Source organism: Coregonus lavaretus, assembly GCF_964263955.1.
Source record: "Coregonus lavaretus genome assembly, chromosome: 30".
Lineage (NCBI taxonomy): Eukaryota > Metazoa > Chordata > Actinopteri > Salmoniformes > Salmonidae > Coregonus > Coregonus lavaretus.
In genome coordinates, this window is record NC_140017.1 from 12838263 (window position 1) to 12853684 (window position 15422).

The 15422-nt window shown below is 49.0% G+C and overlaps 1 protein-coding gene across 2 annotated transcripts in view; it reads left to right on the top strand.

Annotated features, from left to right (window-relative positions):
* The window catches only part of LOC311105571 (uncharacterized protein), a 39465-nt gene extending 27005 nt beyond the window's left edge, over positions 1 to 12460 (top strand). For both annotated transcript variants that reach the window (XM_084147756.1, XM_084147755.1), the window contains 13 exons: positions 135 to 247; positions 1591 to 1655; positions 1852 to 1979; positions 2080 to 2145; positions 2246 to 2311; positions 2454 to 2648; positions 6165 to 6258; positions 6403 to 6531; positions 6695 to 6741; positions 6867 to 7013; positions 8403 to 8603; positions 8744 to 9788; positions 10366 to 12460. In XM_084147756.1, coding sequence (XP_084003882.1) covers positions 135 to 247; positions 1591 to 1655; positions 1852 to 1979; positions 2080 to 2145; positions 2246 to 2311; positions 2454 to 2648; positions 6165 to 6258; positions 6403 to 6531; positions 6695 to 6741; positions 6867 to 7013; positions 8403 to 8603; positions 8744 to 9788; positions 10366 to 11895 — 3826 coding nt within the window. In that variant the 3' untranslated portion in view covers positions 11896 to 12460. The remainder of the gene's footprint in view (positions 1 to 134; positions 248 to 1590; positions 1656 to 1851; positions 1980 to 2079; positions 2146 to 2245; positions 2312 to 2453; positions 2649 to 6164; positions 6259 to 6402; positions 6532 to 6694; positions 6742 to 6866; positions 7014 to 8402; positions 8604 to 8743; positions 9789 to 10365) is intronic.
* Positions 12461 to 15422: the final 2962 nt, after the last annotated feature.

The window sequence follows — 15422 nt, forward strand, 5'->3', positions numbered from 1 at the left end:
CTGCCTGGACCACATGCTGTTGTTGTCCTTCAGACTGACTTATGAAGATAGAGGTGTGTGAACCCCTAGCCCGGAACGTTCTGTTAGCGTCTCTCTGGCCCCTCTGTGACCCTGTGTTTTCTCTCTCCAATCAGCATCAGCGAGAGCTTCCTGACGGTGAAGGGCGCCGCCGTCTTCCTGCCTCGGGGAAATGGCTCCTCCCCTTCCTCGGCACCCGGCATCAGCCAGCGGCGGAACAAACACACAGGTATGCCCTCCCACTGACTGACAATGAACCAACCAACAAACTGACAACCATAGGACAGGGGTGAGTTCAGTAAGCAAATGTTGCAAATAGAAATGCCACAAATGGAGCCAACATGATAGCTTACTTTACATGTCAGTGAGGCCTGTCTGTTCAGCTCTTTATAACATAGAAATGTTCCACAATGTTGTCCTGCTGAACGTGCCCCAATACTCAACACAGACTCATGGGAAACTGACACTGCCCCAACATGAGGCCAAACCACAGTGCTGCTTATCATTGGAATGCAGCAGGCATTTTAAAGTGTTGAGGGAACCGACACTTGCACTGTTGTATAAGTCACCAGAGCAGAGCTGTCCAGTTCAGTTGATCCCATAGCTGTTACAATATGACACAGGTGGTCCACTGACTGCATGTTGTCTTGCCATAGAGTTGCTATTTAGGCGTGTGTTTTTCCATACCAGTGTCCTCGTGCTCAAGGGCAGAGATAATTGTTGTAAGTGTGTGTGCCTGTACTTGTGGGAAGGCTACTCTCTGCTCTGCTGGGTTTGCTAAGAGTTTTTCCCAGCTCTGTTAGTGGGATGTACCAGCCTAGATGTCTTTATTTTACTTTTTCAGTGACAAATAGTAATTGTGGGAAAACGTTCTCAAGTGAAGGACACTTTCTGTTACTTCGGCTGCGTTTGATTAAAAAAAAAATATATATATATATATATATATATATATTTTTTTTTTTTTTACCCCTTTTTCTCCCCAATTTCGTGATATCCAATTGGTAGTTACAGTCTTGTCCCATCGCTGCAACTCCCCTACGGACTCGGGAGAGGCGATGGTCGAGAGCCACGCGTCCTCCGAAACACGACCCTGCCAAGCCACACTTGACACACGGCTCGCTTAACTGGGAAGCCAGCCGCACCAATGTGTTGGAGGAAACACCGTCCAGCTGGCGACCGAAGTCAACTTGCAGGCGCCCGGCCCGCCACAAGGAGTCGCTAGAGCGCGATGGGACAAGGACATCCCGGCCGGTCAAACTCTCTCCTAACCCGGACGACGCTGGGCTAATTGTGGGCGCTTCATGGGTCTCCCGGTCACGGCCGGCTGTGGCACAGCCTGGGATCGAACCCGGGTCTGTAGTGACGCCTCAAGCACTGCGATACAGTGCCTTAGACCGCTACGCCACTCGGGAGACCCTGCATTTGAATGTAAATGTTTATCCGAGCTGTATTTGGAGTTTCTAGAGGTGTTTAATCAGACGCACTGTGTTATGTATGCCCGCATAATGTGGACTAACTTCACCCAAAGGAGTAATGAGTAAGAGCAGATGGCATCTCTCTCTCCTTCCTCAGGTGACCTCCAGCAGCACCTGCAGACCATGTTCACTGTGCTGCGGCCAGAAGACAACATCCGCCTGGTACATCATCTCACACACTCGCATCACACTCCCATACATCAAGTTCAAATGTCAAATTCATTATGTTTCATTCACGTAGCAGACAAATGAGTCTAGAACTATTCTGATGAATACTTCCAAATGCAGAGATTGACCAGTGGTTATTATTCTCCATCCCTCTTTTCTCTCCCTCCCCCTCCCTCTCGTCTTCCCTAAGGCTGTGCGCCTGGAGAGCGCGTTCGCTCAGCCTCACTGCACGCGCTACATGGTGGTGGTGTCCACCAATGGGAGACAGGACACAGAGGAGAGTGTGGTGCTGGGCATGGACTTTGGCTCCTCGGACAGGTTAGTACCACTGCATGCAGTGTGTGTGTGTGTGTGTGTGTGTGTGTGTGTGTGTGTGTGTGTGTAGCATCTTTAACAGCTGTCTATTCTTCTCCTACAGCTCATGCACAGTGGGGCTAGTTCTACCCCTGTGGAGCGACACACTGATCCACTTGGATGGAGATGGGTAAGTAGAGCGATACTACACCCGTTTCTTCCTTCCTGCATTTACTGTAGTTCTTCTGCCCAGTGGGACTGTCACATAACCTGTCTGTTTGCCTCTGTAGGGGCTTCAGTGTGTCCACGGTCAACAGGGTCCATGTCTTCAAACCAGTCTCTGTCCAGGCCATGTGGTGAGCACTCCTCCTTTCTCTCCTGTGTTCTCATCCCCCTCTGACTTTGACCCCCCCCCCGCTGTCTTCCTCAGACTTGTCCCCTGTTTTACCTGTTTATCCTGTTATCAATCTTTCTCCCCTCTCCCCCTGTGTCCCCCAGGTCCGCCCTGCAGTCGCTCCACAAGGCGTGCGAGGTGGCCCGCTGTCACAACTACTACCCTGGCAGCCTGTTCCTGACCTGGGTCAGCTACTACCAGAGCCAGGTCTCCTCTGACCAGGTCTGCATTAACGAGTGGAACGTCATGCAGGACGTCCAGTCCCACCGGGCCGACTCGCCCGTCCTCTTCACCGACGTGTGAGTGTACCAGTCAGTCAAACGCGCACACACACACACTTCCATATTAACCAACTGTGGTGAGGTCTTGTGAGGGGCAGGTCCCCTGGACTCACACCAACTTCTCTTCCAAAGAAAACAACATTGCCCAATTCCCCACCCAGAAGCGATCACGTGTGCCTGCTCGTTTAGGGGGGGGGCTATCTGTAACGGCAGAACTCAGCTTGCGTGCCAGCAGCGTCTAAAATAGCCCCCTCTCCGTGTCCGCTTTATTTATGCATGGAAAAAGTTTCTAGACAGATAGGTAGACAAGCGGACGGAAGCAGGTGGCCGAGTATTTAAAGTAAAGGAATGGACTGAGTGACACCGAGGCAGGGGAAAGAGGTCAAAACCAAACTGGTTTAAATGTATTTTACTTGAGAGATGAGAAGAGTAAGCCTCTCCCTAAGCCTCCGCATTGACATCAAATGTCCCAGCTAGCCTTAAGCCTAGCCATGCATGCACAGTGGAAAGACGTGCACACGCACGCACACACACACACACACACACACCCTGGTTAAGCTTGAGTACTTTGCACACACACACTTAAAGGCAGACAATGCAAGTGTTAGTCAATCCTGTTGGGGTGACTGCCAAAGCTAAGATACCTGTTGATGACTGACAGACATCATATTTTCCTTTGTTCTTTGCACATTCATTTTATTCAGTATTGAGGGCTTGCTCTGACGTGGAGAATTTGACCCACATTTGTCCCTGCAAATAAACTCAGCAAAAAAAGAAACGTCCCTTTTTCAGGACCCTGTCTTTCAAAGATAATTTGTAAAAATCCAAATAACTTCACAGATCTTCATTGTGAAGGGTTTAAACACTGTTTCCCATGCTTGTTCAATGAACCGTAAACAATGAATGAACATGCACCTGTGGAACGGTCGTTAAGACACTAACAGCTTACAGACGGTAGGCAATTAAGGTCACAGTTATGAAAACTTAGGACACTAAAGAGGCCTTTCTACTGACCAAAAAAATACCAAAAGAAAGATGCCCAGGGTCCCTGTTCATCTGGGTGAATGTGCTTTAGGCATGCTGCAAGGAGGCATGAGGACAGCAGATGTGGCCAGGGCAATAAATTGCAATGTCCGTACTGTGAGACGCCTAAGACGGCGCTACAGGGAGACAGGACGGACAGCTGATCGTCCTCACAGTGGCAGACCATGTAACAACACCTGCACAGGATCGGTACATCCGAACATCACACCTGCGGGACAGGTACAGGATGGCAACAACAACTGCCCAAGTTACACCAGGAATGCACAATCTCTCCATCAGTGCTCAGACTGTCCGCAATAGGCTGAGAGAGGCTGGACTGAGGGCTTGTAGGCCTGTTGTAAGGCAGGTCCTCAACAGACATCACCGACAACAACGTCGCCTATGGGCACAAACCCACCATCGCTGGACCAGACAGGACTGGCAAAAAGTGCTCTTCACTGACGAGTCGCAGTTTTGTCTCACCAGGGGTGATGGTCGGATTTGCGTTTATCGTCGAAGGAATGAGCGTTACACCGAGGCCTGTACTCTGGAGCGGGATCGATTTGGTAGAGGGTTCGTCATGGTCTGGGGCAGTGTGTCCCAGCATCATCGGACTGAGCTTGTTGTCATTGCAGGCAATCTCAACACTGTGCGTTACAGGGCAGACATCCTCCTCCCTCATGTGGTACCCTTCCTGCAGGCTCATCCTGACATGACCCTCCAGCATGACAATGTCACCAGCCATACTGCTCGTTCTGTGCGCGATTTCCTTCAAGACAGGAATTTCAGTGTTCTGCCATGGCCAGCGAAGAGCCCGGATCTCAATCCCATTGAGCACATCTGGGACCTGTTGGATAGGAGGGTGAGGGGTAGGGCCATTCCCCCCAGAAATGTCCTGGAACTTGCAGGTGCCTTGGTGGGAGAGTGGGGTAACATCTCACAGCAGGAACTGGCGAAGCTGGTGCAGTCCATGAGGAGGCGATGCACTGCAGTACTTTATGCAGCTGGTGGCCACAGCAGATACTGTCTGTTACTTTAGATTTTGACCCCCCCCCCCTTTGTTCAGGAACACATTATTCAATTTCTGTTAGTCACATGTCTGTGGAACATGTGTTTATGTCTCAGTTGTTGAATCTTATGTTCATACAAGTATTTACACATGTTAAGTTTGCTGAAAATAAAAGCAGTTGACAGTGAGAGGACGTTTCTTTTTTTTGAGTTTATGTGCGTGTATAGGTTGTATGTGTGCAATTGCAGAGTGTGTTGGGGTCAATTTCATTTTAAATTCAGGTGGTCAACTTAAATTCCAATTCCAATGGATTCCAATTCCGAGTTTACTTCCTGAATTGACGGAGTTAAAATTAAATTGACCCCTACCCTTGTGATCATTGGCGTGTGTGTGTGTTATTCAGAGAGGTCAGGCTCTCTTGGCATAGCCAGTAACCCAACCCTGGCAGTAGCTCGGTCTCTTCTTGGAATGTGCAACAAGTTTCAAGTGTCTTAAGTCCCCGAACCCGTTCCTCAAGAGGTCAATCAAGTATGTGTTTGTATAAACAAGCTGCCCTTGGCTCTTTCTGATGTTCCAATAAGGACATGTCGTAATAATAAGCATGACGGGTCATCAGACTGGGACAACAACACAAAGGCCCAACACACACCTATCATGTTGACTGTTGTGGGAGCATAGCCACTGACCTACATTGTGGTGTGAATTGTGAAGAGTCACCATGTCAAAGCTGTTCGCTGCTCTGGCACCCCAATGGTGGAACAAGCTCCCTCACGACGCCAGGACAGCGGAGTCACTCACCACCTTCCGGAGACATTTGAAACCCCACCTCTTTAAGGAACACCTGGGATAGGATAAAGTAATCCTTCTACCCCCCCCCCCCCCAAAAAAAAAAAAATTTGTAGTCGCTCTGGATAAGAGCGTCTGCTAAATGACGTAAATGTGCCCTTGAGCAAGGCACTTAACCCTAATTGCTCCTGTAAGTCGCTCTGGATAAGAGCGTCTGCTAAATGACTAAAATGTAAATGTAAATGAAGAGAGGTGATTTGGTAGGAGAGGGAGCGAGAGAGCGAGGGGGAACAGACAAGGATAGAGGGAGGGGAGAGCGAAAGAGTGAGCGAACAGATCGAGAGCGTGATAGAGGGGGGAGAACAGAAGGGGGTCTCATGGGACCTAATCAGGGCATGTTGCCCTTAGCGCTGCGCAAGTGGCTAAATGTGTCCTCAAATGCAGTTACAGAGAGAGGGCAGGGACTCTTCATTATAACAAGAACATGAAATCTGAACTTAAACTGAGTGCTGTGGTTTTGTATGATGTGGAGATAGTGCCTCTGGTTTGATAAGAGCAAAGACTAAGTGGCTTTAGTGAGTTCCTCTAAGTCATATTTAGTGTGTGTGAAGCTATTCTGGGTGAGAGGTAAATTGAGCCCCCATAACCCTCCGAGGTTGACTGAGGTGTGTCCTGAGAGGTGTACTGAGGATGTGTGTTTTTTTGTGTGTCCACAGGCCCACAGAAAGGGAGCGCACGGAGAGGTTGATCAAGACTCGCCTCAGAGAGATCATGATGCAGAAAGACCTGGAGAATGTCACCTCCAAAGAGGTGGGTTAAAGACGTTGGCACGCACACACGCTCTACTGGTTCTAACAGGTTATATACTGGTTCTTACTGGTTGTTACGGGTTCTCTACTGGTTCTAATGGGTTCTCTACTGGTTCTAATGGGTTCTCTACTGGTTCTTCTTCAGATTCGCACAGAGCTGGAGATGCAGATGGTGTGCAACCTTCGGGAGTTCAAGGAGTTTATTGACAACGAGATGATAGTCATCCTGGGCCAGATGGACAGTCCCACAGAGATCTTTGACCATGTTTACCTGGTAAGAACATGGTCAAGGACTGCATTGCACCCTATTCCCTATATAATGCACTACCTTTAAGTGGTCTTCCTCTTTTTGTCCCTTTTTCTGCCTGTTTGTCTGCCTGCTGATATCCATAAGATGATCTATCGAGTTTGACTTAATTCTGTTGTTTTGTGTCCAGGGCTCTGAGTGGAATGCTTCTAACTTGGAGGAGCTGCAGAACAGCGGGTAAGAGACCATTCTGAGTTGTCTATGATCATGTCAAAGACTGTTGGTTACTGTGAGAGTTACAGCACAGTTTCAGTACTGAGTAGAAGTTACAACGAGTAACGTTCTCCGTTTCACTCCTTCAGTGTGAGGTACATCCTCAACGTGACGCGGGAGATCGACAACTTCTTCCCAGGCATGTTTGAGTACCACAACATCCGCGTGTACGACGAGGAGGCCACCAACCTGCTGGAGTACTGGAACGACACCTACAAGTTCATCACCAAGGCCAAGTAAGCACTCTGATTTGTTGCACTTTATTAGGTGTTCTTGAGTGTCTTGAAAGCCCTCTGCCAAAAAATGTTTCGTATTATTAATTAGATTATAAGAGGATTGTCTTTAATTTTATATTTATTTATTTTTTATGTCATTTTTTGCATGTCTTTGCATATTTGGTTTTAGCATTGTTCTTTTTAGTAAGTTCTGAAATTTGTATAGTGACCATAACCATAAGACACTATATCAAGATACAATACTGTACTGTGCCTTCGGAAAGTATTCCGACCCCTTCCCTTTTTCCACATTTTGTTACGTTACCCCCTTATTCTAAAATGGATTAAAAAATACTACACACAATACACCATAATGACAAAGCGAAAATAGGTTTTTAGATTTTTCTGCACATTTATTACAAACAAAAAACAGATACCTTATTTACATAAGTATTCAGAGCCTTTGCTATGAGACTCGAAATTGAAGTGCATCCTGTTGCCATTGATCATCCTTAAGATGTTTCTAGAACTTGATGGGAGTCCACCTGTGGTAAATTCAATTGATTGGACATGATTTGGAAAGGCACACACCTGTCTATATAAGGTCCCACAGTTGACAGTGCATGTCAGAGCAAAAACCAAGCCATGAGGTCGAAGGAATTGTCCATAGAGCTCCGAGACAGGATTGGGAGACTAGTCAGGATCGAGGCAAAGATGAACGGATCAAAGTACAGAGAGATTCTTGATGAAAACCTGCTCCAGAGCACTCAGGACCTCAGACTGGGGCGAAGGTTCACCATCTAACAGGACAACGACCCTAAGCACACAGCCAAGACAACGCAGGAGTGGCTTCGGGACAAGTCTCTGAATGTCCTTGAGTGGCCTAGCCAGAACCCGGACTTGAACCCGATCGAACATCTCTGGAGAGACCTGAAAATAGCTGTGCAGCGACACTCCCCATCCAACCTGACAGAGCCTGAGCGGATCTGCAGAAAAGAATGGGAGAAACTCCCCAAATACAGGTGTGCCAAGCTTGTAGCATCATACCCAAGAAGACTCGAGGCTGTAATCGCTGCCAAAGGTGCCTCAACAAAGTACTGAGTAAAGGGTCTGAATACTTATGTAAATGTAATACTGTATTTCCGTTTTTTCTTTTTAATAAATTAGCAAAAGTTTCTAAAAACCTGTTTTGCTTTGTCATTATGGGGTATTGTGTGTAGATTGATGAGGGAAAAAACAATAATCAATTTTAGAATAAGGCTGTAACGTAACAAAATGTGGAAAAAGTCAAGGGGTCTGAATACTTTCCGAATGCACTGTATGTCATAATCAGTTTGTCCTCTGCATGCCTGTCTTTGACCTCCTCTGTACTCCATCTCCTCTAACCCATGCCCTGTGTTCCCCTATAAGGAAAGCAGGGGCTAAATGCCTGGTCCACTGTAAGATGGGTGTGAGTCGCTCTGCCTCCACGGTGATAGCCTACGCCATGAAGGAGTACGGCTGGGACCTAGAGAAGGCCTTCGACTACGTCAAGGAGCGTCGCACCGTCACCAAGCCCAACCCCTCTTTCATGAAGCAGCTGGAGGAGTACCAGGGTATCCTGCTGGCCAGGTAGGCACAGGAGAGCACAGACACACACACACAGCTCTCACACAGACACCTGGCTCTGCATTGACTCTTTTTCAGTGTACATGATGGAATGAAGAAAAATGACGATTGTATTTGTTCCTTTCCTCCTCCTTTCTCTGCAGTAAACAGAGACACAACAAGTTGTGGCGCTCCCACTCGGACAGCGACCTCTCAGAGCGCCATGAATCTCTGCTGTGTAAGACGGGCCCTCACAGCCACACCTTGGGCCTCTCGGACCCCCACAACAACAACAATGGCCCCTCACCCTCCCTGCAACACTTCCTGCTCCAGGCACTTGGCGCTGCCAATGACCCCGACAACAAGACCTCGGGCTCCCACATTTCAGACACGCACTCGGAGCCCGTCCGACTCACCCGCTCCCACTCCCACTCCCCTGGCCCATCAGCCTCCAACGGTCTGTGTGACTCCCGGGAGAACCGCCAGGACCCCTTCCTCCCGCCGCGGGCGGCCAAGGTGGTGCCCGAGGAGAGAATGGACAACTCAGCTCTGGTGGTTGTGGCCGTGACGGTGCCAATCACCACCGTCCCCCATCCTCCCTCCTCACTGCATATCATCCTCCCTTCTCCCTTCCCCCAGCCACTGGCCAAATCCCTCCATCTGGGTTTGAGCACACAGCTGTCCAGTCTTGTGCCTAAACAGAAAGCCCAGTGTGTAGAGCTGACCCTGGATCTGCCTGACCTCAGCAGCTCCGAAGTCGTATCTCAGGTCATCCTGGAGTCCAGCGACGACTCGGACACACTGGGACGCTCCCTGTCAGACCCGCTGAGCGAGAGGGGGGACAGTGTCAGTATGGCGTCCCCAGGGATCCCCGTGGCCGTGAGCCCTCTCACCCCAACAACGGCACTGTCTTTAGGACCCTACGCCAACGATGACAACAACAACCCCAGTGGCGGTGCTAACCCCGTCGACACCACCTGCGTTACCGCATCCTCCAACCTCAGCACGGACAGCATTGACTTCTTCAGCGCCCGCGAGAAATTCCTGGGCCTGTCCCAAGACGGAAGGACTCTGATCCTTTCCGAGCAGACGGCTCAGCGGACGCCTCAGTCGCGGTGCCCCATCCAGGAGCTGCAGCCGCTGTCCCCCGAGAACCCTGCTGGAGCACTGCCAGCACTGCCGGGCACCGAGGAAGAGGAACAGGGAAAGGTGAGGCGGCCATTTTTATTTTATTTACACTGAAATGACTTTGAATGTTGAACGCCAGCCTCCTGCAGTGCCATTTATCTATGGCCTTCAGAGTGCCACAGCCCTGCTGAGAGTTACTGAGTGATTTAACAAGATTACAGTACTCAATGGAGACAGTCAATTGAATGGATTGTGATCTAATTCACTAATCCATTAGATAGGGAGGGAGCAAGCAACACAATGATGTCTTTGGGGATGGTTTGTACAATACTGCCACCTATTGGAAGGACCTTTTACATATGATCGGTTTCCATTGCTAATATGTTAAGGATGTTTATCAGGGGCCATATGTATCAAGCGTCTCAGACTAGGAGGGCTGATTTTAGGATCAGTTCTGCCTTTTAGATCACAATGAATACGATTATTTTGACGGGGGACCTGATCCTAGATCAGCAGTCTGAGGCGCTTGATACAGTACATACGGACCCAGACCTTTTAGACAGCTGTTGTCTCCAGCATTAATACCAAGGTAACTCTGCTTAGATATCATACAAAGCAGACATTCAAACTATTCTCTCTGTTCTGTCTCTTATCTCAGAATTCCCCCCATACGGAGGACGGTAGCGACCGATCCAGCCATGACAAAGCTTCGCTGCCTCCCCATCACGACAATGGTGTGTCAGTCCGTCATATCGTCACGGAGATAGAGTCCATATCCCACCCACCGGCGGCGCCGCCCCTGTCCTCCACCCAGCCGGCCTCCCGCAGCCCCCAGCAACTGCTCCCCGAGGACCGGGCCGAGGACACCCCACTGACCTCGCCCTCCTACCCACAATCCCCCTCCACACCTCCCTCGGATTGGCCGGCCGGCTCGGTGCGCAGGGCCACCAAACAGCTGGAGCAGAGGCTGAGGCAGGAGCTGGACTTACCGCTCAGCAACACGTCTACCCAGCGCTCCCCTCTCCACTCCCCCAGTGCAGAGTTCCACCCCACGCACTCCCCTCTCCATACGACAAGCACGGACTGCCCATCCCTCCTCGCTCCTACCACAGACTGCCCCGAGCAGCATAGGCCTACCCCTGCTCCTGAGCAAGGAAGAACTCTGAATGAGGCTTTCACTGTGTCTGCAGAGCCCAACGGAGACCTAGAGTTAACCAGAGAGACAGAGCAGGGAGGGTTTGTCGTCTCAGACATGGACATTGCCCCAGACCCAGACCCTTCCTTCTCTAACTACCCAGACGCCCGCCACACCCCTGAGCCCATCCCAATCATTGTGTGCCCTTCTCTGGAGCCATCTAGGGCCGAGCCCCAGGCCTCCCCCTCCCCTGCACTGCTGTGGCTGGAGGGGGTGACAGCCCTGGATTCAGACACGGATGGCCCCTCCCCTCCCCCGCCCCACCACAGAAGGCTGGCCCTGGCACGCAGCAGTGAGGAGCTGGAGAAGATCCAGGAGACCTTGAGGGAGCTGCAGGCCTTCCTGTACGAGGCTGGGGGTTTGGGATTGGGGGCTGGAGAAAGACCTGGTCAGGGGCAGCATCACAGGAAGACGCCCGTGTGGCAGAGGGCCATGGAGATCGAGGCGCGGATCCGCCAGGCGGGCCTCACGCCCCCTTCCCTGATGAAGCGCTCAGCCTCGCTGGCCAAGCTGGACTGCTTGGAGCTGTCAGCCAGCGACCTGAGTGACTGGGACATACGGCCCACCACCGCCAGCCCTCACGGACCCCCATTGGTGGCCACCCCTCACCCCTGCTCCCCCCATCACCCCAGCCCAGACGACGTCTCCAAGAAGCAGCGGGTGTTGTGCCGGAGCCCCCCCCCCACCCACAGGGCCCCCCTAGGAGGGCTGTACCCACTGGACCCAGACAGGACTGATAGGGGCTCCCAGAGTGCAGGGAGTGATCCCCCCTCTCCCTCCTCACCTCCATTTCTTGTTCTTCAAGGGGAGGAGGAGCTAGAGACAGACCTCTCCCCCTGGCTCACCCGCCGCACCCTGTCCCCGAAGAGCGCTCCCGATGTCACTATGACAACAGCGCAGCAGCAGCCCCGCGGGAAGAGTCACCCGCTGCGGCGGCTCCGCAAGGCTGCCGACAAGAAACGGACTGCTCCTGTGCTCTACAACACCATGTGACCTCACTGCACTCGGCTCTAGGTCGAGGGTGTCTGAGGGTGTATGCGTGCGAAAGTGTTTGTGTGGTGGCCTAGGCCCTACATGTGCACTATGGTCCAGACTGTCTCCCTTGGGCCCTTGTCTGTAGTGTGTGTGTGTGTGTGTGTGTGCGCTCACTAGCTGTGTTGGACCCTATGTAATCTCTTAGTGTGGACTTGTGGTCCGTGTATGTTCAGGTGAATGCTGAGTCTGTGGAGGTATGTGTGTTACTGTGGATGTGTCTGTGGGTCCCCCCCCCCCCCACCCATTTATGGTTTCTAAAACAGTTGTTATTTCTACAACTAAAATGAGGGGGCTGTTTCTCAAAAAACATGCACTTTACTCTCTTTTAATCTTTTTTTAAAGTTGTTTTTACCTGGGGAGTATTTTTGCACTGATTTATATGGTAGCCTGTCTGTGTGTATCTGTTGTATGTGAAGAGAAGTGTAAGTCACATTCTTTATTCTTATTTTAAACAAGACAAAGTTGATATTCTTTTTTTATCCTGTTCTTAGCTGTGACTATTAAAGAAACAAAAGTACATACATCATGACTCCTGTGATTCCTTATTGAAATCAAGAGGAGGGTATTTTAGAAGGGATCCACTGGGGTGCACTGCGTTCAGTTGTAAACGTTGTGGATCGTTGCAGATAGAAATGTCCTGAATAGAGATGACATGGTTCCTTATTCTACATGTCAGAGAGGCATGTTTGTTCTACATGACATATTTCTATATGAACATTCCTCAACATTGTGCCCTGCTGAACTCAGCCCTGGTTTCAACGGCCCCGCCTTATATTGAGGATCTATGTCTTGAAATCCCCCATGTGGACAGGACAGGAAGTACAAGTTAAGTTGGAGAGGAGACACTGGCTGGCTCTACCTCTTTTTGGCTTTCTGTGATTCCTCGCATCCCATCTCCTCACCTTCCTCTCAAACGTATTGGAGAAGGTCCAAGGTCCCACTCCTCTTAACTTTTTCCCCCCAATATGTTCTGAGGAGGTGAGGAAATAGGAATTGAAAAAGCACCACTAACTGGAAAATATCCAGCCTCTACGTAATGTTTCCCTAAGGAAGTGAAGTCTACACATATTTAACACTGACAATTTTACTCCCCGGTTCATCGGTTTAATTAAAATAGTCTGAGATTTAGGTTGCCAGCCTCCCAGATGACATAGTGTCTGATATACACAGGGTGCTGTCATATTGGAAAGCTTCAGAGAAAGAAAGGGGGATACCTAGTCAGTTGTACAACTGAATGCATTCAACTGAAATGTGTCTTCCGCATTAATGTGTCTTCCCCTCAATCAGAGAGGTGAGGGGTGCTACCTTGATCGACATCCACGTCATCGGCGCCCGGAATCTGCTTCATATTAATGAAATGTAACGCCTGCCCCTAAAACTCATTAGTTTAACTAACATTTAGAAATATTTGTGAAATAGTACACCAAAACATTTTAATGGGTTTATTAAAAAGTTCAATATTTGCCCTCCCCAATGTCAATAACGGAGAGGAGAGTGTTGAAATGAAGTGTCTCATCATTGGTGCAGATGTTTGGCTTAGCGCCCTCCTGCACACTGAAGATGTTTGTCCCAAATGGCATCCTATACACTACACAGTGCACAGCTTTTGGCCAGAGATATATGTGCCATTTCACATTTGGGACGCATATGTTATTTATCCTCTCGGTCTTTTTAAAGATTCTCCACACATTTCCAGCACTGAGCTCTAAGGGGTTTTGTTATTTGTTAGCAGATTAGTTTTTAAAGATGAAAGCGGATGTGAACGCTGCTCAAAACAGCCTCTGTCTGTCTGGTTCCTAGGCTGTACTTTCACTTCTCAGGCAGTTGGTGAGCTGGCTAGTAGACACTGAACTACATAGGAAGGTTATGACCCAATGACGTGTATAAACCCCGGATTGCTGATGCTATGTAATGGCCAATGAGAGGCTTTGAAGCCATCGGTCGCCATCTTGGTACTCCTCAGAAGGAGCAGTCCTCCATAGGAATGAGTGGAATTCTACAGTGTTTCAATAAATGTTTCATGGACAAAATTACATGAATTTAAGTATTTATTTGTTGTAGTCGGGATAGTAACAGAATTCTATAAAAGTACTTTAAAATGTTCAGTTCAAGGCCCCAGAGTCTGCAACACCACTAAGCAAGGGGCACCACCAAGCAAGTGGCACCATGAAGACCAAGGAGCTCTCCAAACAGGTCAGGGACAAAGTTGTGGAGAACTACTGATCAGGGTTGTGTTATAAAAAAATATCTGACACTTTGAACATCCCACGGCGCACCATTAAATCATTATAAAAAAATGGAAACTGCCAAGAGAGGGCCGCCCACCAAAACCCACGGACCAGGCAAGGAGGGCATTAATCAGAGAGGCAACAAAGAGACCAAAGATAACCTTGAAGGAGCTGCAAAGCTCCAAAGTGGAGATTGGAGTATCTGTCCATAGGACCACTTTAAGCCGTACACTTAAAGAAAAAAATGCATGTGGGAGACTCCCCAAACATATGGAAGAAGGTACTCTGGTCAGATGAGACTAAAATTGAGCTTTATGGCCATCAAGGAAAATGCTATGTCTGGCGCAAACTCAACACCTCTTATCACCCCGAGAACACAATCCCCACGGTGAAGCATGGTGGTGGCAGCATCATCCTGTGGGGATGTTTTTCATCGGCAGGGACTGGGAAACTGGTCAGAATTGAAGGAATGATGGATGGCCCTAAATACAGGGAAATTCTTCAGGGAAACCTGTTTCAGTCTTCCAGAGATTTGAGACTGGGACGGAGGTTCACCTTCCAGCAGGACAATGACCCTAAGCATACTGCTAAAGCAACACTCAAGTGGGTTAAGGGGAAACATTTAAATGTCTTGGAATGGCCTAGTCAAAGCCCAGACCTCAATCCAATTGAGAATCTGTGGTATGACTTAAAGATTGCTGTACACCAGCGGAACCCATCCAACTTGAAGGAGCTGGAGCAGTTTTGCCTTGAAGAATGGGCAAAAATCCCAGTGGCTAGATGTGCCAAGCTTGTAGAGACATACCCATAGAGATTTGCAGCTGTAATTGCTGCAAAAGGTGGCTCTACACAGTATTGACTTTGGGGGGGTGAATAGTTATGCACGCAAAAAAATTTTTTTGTTTGTCTTATTTTGTATATTTTATTTTGCATCTTCAAAGTGGTAGGCATGTTGTGTAAATCAAATGATACACCCCCCCCAAAACATCAATTTTAATTCCAGGTTGTAAGGCAACAAAATAGGAAAAATGCCAAGGGGGGTGAATACTTTCGCAAGCCACTGTATATATACTGAGATCATGTGACAGATCATGTGACACTTAGATTGCACACAGGTGGACTTTATTTAATTAATTATGTGACTTCTGAAGGTAATTGGTTGCACCAGAACCTATTTAGGGGCTTCATAGCAAAGGGGGTGAATACATATGCACGCACCACTTTTCCGTTATTTATTTTTTAGAATTTTTTGAAACA